The sequence below is a fragment of the Cynara cardunculus genome, assembly GCF_001531365.2.
Source record: "Cynara cardunculus var. scolymus isolate 2C chromosome LG 5, CcrdV1, whole genome shotgun sequence".
Lineage (NCBI taxonomy): Eukaryota > Viridiplantae > Streptophyta > Magnoliopsida > Asterales > Asteraceae > Cynara > Cynara cardunculus.
In genome coordinates, this window is record NC_037532.1 from 2121158 (window position 1) to 2129034 (window position 7877).

Sequence of the window (7877 nt, forward strand, 5' to 3'; positions counted from 1 at the left end):
AGGTTGTTGGTTGGACCTCGAATGTGTACGAAGTTGTTGCTACATGAAAAGATATGAATATAATTGCTATCTTGTCAATTGAAATTTAGTGGCTGTTTAGCAAACTTTAACCGGATAAGCGCTTACCAAGTCACTTACCTTTCGAATGAAAACATGACAAGGACCGAAAATCTTACCCGGTTGGTGACTCTTACCTAGTTAGTGCTTACCGTGTAAGAGACGCTTACCAACAATCTTACTATGTCAGTTTGATGACCAAGAATCTTATCCGATAAGATAAGTAAGGGTGGTGACTCTTACCTGGTTACGAACACATAATGGGTGAGCGCTAACCGGGTGGGTCAGCACTAATCACTGACCAAGTAAGAGTCCCTCCCTTAGCTTACTAGGTCAACATCATGAACCAGTAAGAGGGGCTTGGTAAACGGCAGCATCTCTGGCCGGGTAAGCGGCTGTTACCCGGTAAGAGACGGTAAGCAGGTAGTAAACAACCCCTTATCAAATTTCTGGTACACTAGTGCTTGGTATGTTCATTAAGCAGGTAATGCAGATTCTTCTACCGAGTACAGGGTTCAAGGTTGGATTTGAATTCATCTGGCCTTTGGCCTACAAGTAAGCTGCCCTTAATGGAAAAGTCCAACCATAGATGCACAAGGTACAACCCAAGGATAAAGGTCATTCTCTCTCCATCTCTCCATCTCTCCATCTCAACCACCTCTCCTTTACATCTAAATTTTGTCCACTAGTTTAAATTGGTAGAAATAAGATCTAAGGTGATGTTTTATGCTTCATACATGCATACATTCCCAAATTCTCCCTATTCCCTCTCTCTCTCTCTCTCACTTCCTTTTTGTGGATTTCTTCTTTTATTATCTCTAGCTGTCTCTTTCCTTCTTTGTGTTCCCCCACCCTCAATTCTTCTGTCTCAATCTATTTGGTTATATTTTATCTTAGTTTTTTTCTCAATATTGTATGGGGTCAGCTGACCCCATCCCAATCCAGAGCATAACTTTTTCAATGATGGGTACTCATAAGGTGAAAGGCCTTCTTAAAGGCCTCAGATATATCTCTCAAGTTTTTGGTCAGCCTCTTTCTTCCCTTTTATGTTTTAATGTTCGTTTAGATGTGTACGCTAATTAAGAGTTTGTTGGGTCGTGCAGATGACGACAGCAAAAATCAAGAAATACAGATTGGTGCTCCGACAGACGTGAAGCATTTGGCTCATGTCGGATGTGATGGACCAGTCCAGGATTCTCCCAGCTGGGTATGTTTAATGTTTCCTTTCTTCCTTTATTCATCTCCATGGATAAAAATTTGTTGTCCCCAAATCCCATCTCCGTTGCTGTCCCACCAATCATGTGATGCCATATCAGTTGACGAGAGAGAATTATAAGATGGATTTTATTAAATTAACAGGGGATTTGGGGACAACAGATTTTTTATTTGGTGTTCTTCGTCTAAATGATTTGGTTCTATGATTAAAATGTTATGTATTTTTATCCTTTTTTTCTTATTCTGGGTGCAGATGAGGGAGTTTGGTTCACCAGCACAATGTCAATCTGCATCGAGGGACGAAGCCCCAAGCGATGGCCCTGATTGGGCTTCCGAAGGTTAGAATTATTCAAACTTCTTTGATGCCTGAATCAATTAATGCTAAAATAAAAAATCGGATATCCATGTCATCAAATATTTCATAAAATTGTAAACAGGTATCCATGTCATCAATATTGTCAAAACCCAAAATAAGAAACTTTGTTACATTGGTGGACTAAAAGTTTGTCATACTAAATAGGAACTAAACCAAATTTTGTTACATTTTGCCTTTATGATGTACGTCTACATGTGGAGAATGGAAAATGATGTTATATTAACACCATTTGTGTATTCCTTGTTTCTTTTTTGGGTAAATTGCCTGAAAATGCAACATACTTTTGTTTGACTCCTATTTTCTCGAGCCTACATTCAAAACCGTTGTTTTGGTACCTCATATTTAGACCAAAGTATAGGAATCAGATCAAAGTACGTCATGCATTCTTAAGATATAAGCTAGGTACTCAAAGTGTTTGAGATGTTATATTTGAGTTGCCAAATTGTAGGTTTTGGAAGTACGTCAGATAAAATAGAAATTGAAGCAACCTACGTTGCATTTTCATGCAATTTGCCCTATTTACCAATCGTCCGACTAGAGTTTTCGAATTCAGCTTGGTGCCCATATAAATTGCAAAAAGATGTAGAGCTAGCAGTTCGTAATTCCAATCATGATCGTGTTTATTCAAATCATTGTTGCAGATTCAAGCCACCGGATATCTCGAAGAGAAAAACTAAAACACCGACATCGCCGCCATCGATCAGTGGAAAATGCTCTGGACCCTGATTCCCGAAATAAAGACTCGCCAGACAGATCAAGGCAGCCTAGAAGACGCCACACCAAGACTTCGTACTCCGAACGCCGACATTCCGATGACCTGGGCGAAGGGGACGAATCACCAACTAGAAAGCTACCAGAAATCCCAAGAAGGACTCGGAAAAAGAAACCAAAGGAGGAATCAGATGGTGGGTTATCAACTTCATCGAGGTCTAAAGCAGACGAGATAGGCTCCTTCGATGCAGATTAATGGCATGAAAAAAGGTATTTGTTTGATTTGTCGGTTTAGCTAGTCACTGTGTTTTTTCTTTGTAACTGTGGGTGTCCGGGACAGTTTGTGCACACCTCGACTAATTCCATGGGACTCTGGAGATAATAGACAGTGAACCCAAGCCCTAAGGCCTTATTTTTGCTTATATGAAACATGGAAAAAGGTTTCATGGAAGCTTGTACAATTTAACCATAATGTTGGTTATTTGTAACTTAGTTTTGTAACAAATTTATTGTGTTCTTTTTGCCATTTATATTTTACCTACAATTCTTCTTTTATGACCAATTCAACCAACTCAACTTTTACCCTCATTTTGCAACAAAATTTGTACCCTTTTATGCTACATATTTTGCATTCTAAAATCTACAAATTTAATCGGAGAAGGGACTGGACGGTCGAGATTGAGTTATACTAGTGTATATATACATAGAGTGAGGTTTGTGAAAACCTCAAGAAAATGAAAAGCTGTTTAGATTAATTGATGTGATTAAAGAGGTTGTTACAACTTTATTTTTAAATTAAAAAAATATCCCACTTTCTGTTCTTTAAATCGAAAAAATACGAAATATGATTAATGTTCGAACGAAACAAATGACACTAGAAAAAACAATCATATTTTTCTCATCAACCTGACATTCATATTCATATACTTTTTCATCAGTTTTTTGTGGTTTTACCATTTTCTATTTACTTAGCGTCTTCCCTTAACCTGACCCTACATGCATATATTAAATAAAAATAAAAAATTAATCGTGCTCGAATTAGGGGCCACCCCCGAAACCGACCTCGCTTCGAGTATGAAAATAAATCCTCGTTCCCTCCCTGTTACATACCAAACCGGAGAATCCCCGCCCCATGGGCAACCCGCCTCTACGGGTAAAATTTTCATCTCTACTACAGATATACGCAATTATCCAAGAATAAATCACTAGAACTGGAATGAGTTTGTCACGACGTAATAAACACGATTTTAATCTACTTGGGTCCTTAAAAAGAACTATAACGACATAACGTATCTACTTTTGTTCAAAGTAAACTTTCGAACGAATAATATGATAAGGTGGATATATTTGTTGGATCACACAACACTGTCTTTTTCACTTTTCTCGATTTCACCTGAGAAACGTAATTCTTCGTTTTCACAAGAATCAGTTATTTTACCTTATACGAGAAACATGACTGTTTTTTGTAAGATTCGGTTTTTTATTTTATCTTCCATAATATAAAATAAAAACAAAGAACTAAACAAATATTAAATAACTTTTTTGAAACAAATTTATGTCAAATAAATAAATAGCATAACAACAAATATCAAAGAATCCAAAATTCATTTTCTACAAAAATCATAATATATATAAAATGGTGAAATGTGCGAAAGAGCAACCTGTTTTTATAAATTTCGTTATTATAGCATTGGACTTTTAGTTTTTCTTATTACAATAATGTACTTTCAAAATATTTTTTATTAGTGCATCGTACTTTCAAAAATTTATCCGTTTATAGCATTGAGTAACCTTTTTAAATTAAATTTACCTCTTATACCAGATTTCATTGTCACTTTATCGTCCACGTAGGCTGTCTATATGTACGATATTGGTGACATGACATTTCTTATTATAGTATTGTACTTTCAAAGTTTCTTTATTATAACATCACCAATTTATATTACAACAATTGTACTTTTAGTTTTAATATTTTTATCATTTAAACATTGTAAATTTAATCAAATATGTTTACACAAAAACTATAATATCAGAAATTAAACATGTTTACAAAATATCACTATTTCACGTATAAAAATATTAATAAAAAATACTCGTTTTTCGAGTTCATCGTAAATTTCATGACTTACTTTGTAATGCCAAAAACTGAACAAGTGGAACATCTTTAAAAAAAAACTCATCCTATTCACATTCTTCTAACAATGATATTTAATCAAGTGGAACCGTCTTTTCATAACTATTACTTTCTCCTTCTTTCTCAACAGTATTTTTTTCGTAGGTTGTTCAAAGTTATCTTTTCACTTGGCCTCCTTTTTTTCGGGATGAACTTTGGTCGTGATTTCACTTGAGATCGTTCATGATCAAATTAGTGATCAAATTAGTATGCAATTAATATATAAAATTAGTATAAACTCACAGATTTCATATTACCTTTTTAACACCCCTTTGTGAACCCATTCTGACTCGTATACCCAATACTATAACGGGTAAATTTTTAAAAGTACGATGTCCTAATAAAATATATTTTGAAAGTATATTGTTGTAATAAGAAAAACTGAAAGTATAATATTATACTAATTTTTTTTTTTGTAAAAGTAGATTGCTATTTCGTGCATTTCACATGTGTAACAGGTTATCCTATGTAGCTTTCGTGTCATTTTAAGTTTGACACGTCAACAAAGAAAAACCTATTAAAAAAGTAACATGTTATCCAATGTTATAACAGGTAAAATTTTAAAAGTACAATCCTCAAATAAAAAAATATTTTAAAAATATATTGTTATAATAAAAACACTGAAAATACAATGCTATAATTATTATTTTTATAAAAATAAATTACTATCTCGTACATTTTTAACTCCATAAATCAACGTGATAAAGTCAACAATCCTTCTTTTAGATCATTATTCGCTATCTAAAAATTATTCAGTTAAAAAGGAATTAAAAAGTAGAGTAAACTACAATTTTTCATATTCCAAATTTAATGAAATCTTGAAAAATGGAATATAATTTTTAATTAATATAAAAATATTGTTTTATAATTTTTATTTTTATTTAAAAATGGTTCCTCACACCAGAAGTTATGTAAACCTCAAAAGCAAAACTTGTAATTTACTCTAAAAGTACCATCTTGATAATAAAAATCACATGTCAACATCTTTAAATATGAAATATTTTAGATTTTTTATATTTAAAACCCATTATAAAAAAGCTGATATTTTGGTCTGGACCAGACCACGATGGTATCAAGCCAGACCAACTGTCAATTTGTAACTGGTCCAAAGCTTTTTGGAGGAGGACTGGTTTTTTTATGATTAGACAAAGTCTGTATAGGGGAAAAGATCAAGGGGTTGTTTATGAAAAGCGTATCGGGTAAGTGACTACTGAGCGTCATTTACCTTAACAGATGAGCATACCAAGAATCAAGAATCTTGTCTGGTAACGAGGAAGAAGACTCTTACCCAATATGAACTTACAAGGCAAAAAAGCTTACAAACAATCTATTTTGATGGATGAGAATGTTATCCGATAAGGGAAGTAAGATGATAACTTTTCCTGGTAAATGCTTACTCAATGAAACAATCCTCACGATTTGTGGAAAAGAACACTTTCTGTCTCTGTAGTTTTGAAACTACAAGATGGTTATTGTTGTTTGCAAAAACGTCTAAATTTGGTTCTTCCTTCGAACTGATGTCAGAACTTTTCGTTAAATGAGGGGCAATTTCGTCATTTTATCGGGTTTTTTTTTTATCTTTTACCCAATCAAAGACCACAAAGAATCAAAATCACAAAATCGATTTTGAATAAGTAAAACACAAAAAATTCGATAAAAGAACAAAAATTGTCTTTCATTTAACGAATTTTTTTAATAGCCTCTTTTTCCTATTCAAAGTTCAGCCCTTTGTCTCTATGTCTTCACATCGAGAATTAGAAGGAACCAAATTCGAACATTTTTCTAAAACTATAATGGTAATTTTGTAATTTCGAAAAAACCAAATTCGAACATTTTTCGATAGGCTCGGTGTTTTTTAAGACTGCTTTTGATCAGACTATTAACGGGACAAGATTTTTAGGACCCTTTCTAATCCGGTCTTTGCCCATCTCTACTTATTACATAATAATTAACTGGTAAAATTCTAATAATTACAAACAAACCAATCCCCAATTGAGTTACAGCATTTTCAACAGGATCTCCGAAATGTAGAATCAAAAGTCAAAATTTTAATCAAAAAAATTATATTCATCTGTAACAAAAAAAAAAAAAAAAAAACAGAGAATCCCTTAAAGCAAAAAAGAATAAAAATCCATTTTCTAAAAGATCTGGCTTTCGTGCTTTGGTGTATCAATTGCGTCCATTCCTCTCGTTAGACTGTTTGTAGCACTCATAGCTACAGAAGTCTTTTCTTGTAGATGGTACAGTTATAGGTTTTTCATGATTTATTCTTCCATTCCTCAAAGTCTTCATTTTATATGATCATTCAGAGCATCTGCAACAACTTTTTTAAAATAGAAAAAGAATGAGTTTTTGTTCTGCAAAATGCTCCAACAGCTTTTCTATCTTGTTATCTAAAATAGAGAATTATGGAGAAAACTCTAAATATAGAATATCTCTAAAACTCTAAAGAGAGAAGAGAGAAATATGTTTTTTTTTATTTAATACACCAATTAGAGTTGAATTAATATCATTTTATGTAAAGTTTTTTTTTTTAAATGTATTGGGATAAAAAATTATAGTATGTTTAAATAATACTAGAAGGTACTCGTGTAATGCAGTGAGATACATCTCGATTTCAATGTTTCGTTTTGTTTTTTTGTCTCTGTCAATATAATACAGTTTTATGTGGTTTTCAGATAAAGCAATAATGTTTTTATTTTTAAATAAAATATAAATTTAAATATATCATAAAATTATTAGTGTCAAATTAACTATTTAAAAGTTATTGGTTTTTATGTTATTTAATTCAATTTTTTTTATTATAATTTAATTTAAGTTTAATAACAAAAGAATTTATTTTTAGTTTAACAAAATAATCTTTTATAAAAATAATAATTAAGTATTCTGTTAGAACTCAATTATTATCTTAACTATATTTTATATTTTTATATTTAAGATAAGATGTTTATTCAGTATTTGATTATGTTTAACTGCAATTAGTTATATGAACTTAAGAATGAAGTTTTAATAAATTGTATTTATGCACAATTTAGTTGTAATATTAAATTTTAAATAATATGCATCAATAAACAATACTTCACATATAAAAATGGTTTTTAAAAGTTTTTATTAAATACTAAACAATATAGTATAGATATAAATAATTAATGATAAAAAAATCTTTAAAATAAAGAATTGATTAAGAGACAACTTCTGAATCGTTAAAAGATGAATCTTGTTTGACAAAAAAAAAATTGTCTTTTAATGGTTTTAAAACCCTCTGAATGATTTTGTATCATGAATCTCCCTTAACCATTAAGAGACTTAATTTCATTGTACATAATTAACAAAGAATTATATTTT

At 31.6% G+C, this 7877-nt stretch overlaps 1 protein-coding gene across 3 annotated transcripts; it reads left to right on the top strand.

The window, feature by feature from the left end:
- Positions 1 to 46: 46 nt before the first annotated feature.
- On the top strand, positions 47 to 2820 carry LOC112512682 (CRIB domain-containing protein RIC7-like). 3 transcript variants are annotated; one of them, XM_025118767.1, is made up of 5 exons: positions 47 to 674; positions 955 to 1081; positions 1161 to 1264; positions 1526 to 1610; positions 2290 to 2820. In XM_025118767.1, exons 1-5 carry the CDS (start codon positions 627 to 629, stop codon positions 2613 to 2615), a joined length of 690 nt encoding a protein of 229 aa, XP_024974535.1. In that variant the 5' UTR covers positions 47 to 626; the 3' UTR covers positions 2616 to 2820. The 3 variants fall into 3 exon arrangements, with proteins under 3 accessions (XP_024974535.1, XP_024974536.1, XP_024974537.1); XM_025118768.1 differs by having other exon boundaries at positions 1003 to 1081; XM_025118769.1 differs by lacking the exon at positions 955 to 1081.
- Positions 2821 to 7877: the final 5057 nt, after the last annotated feature.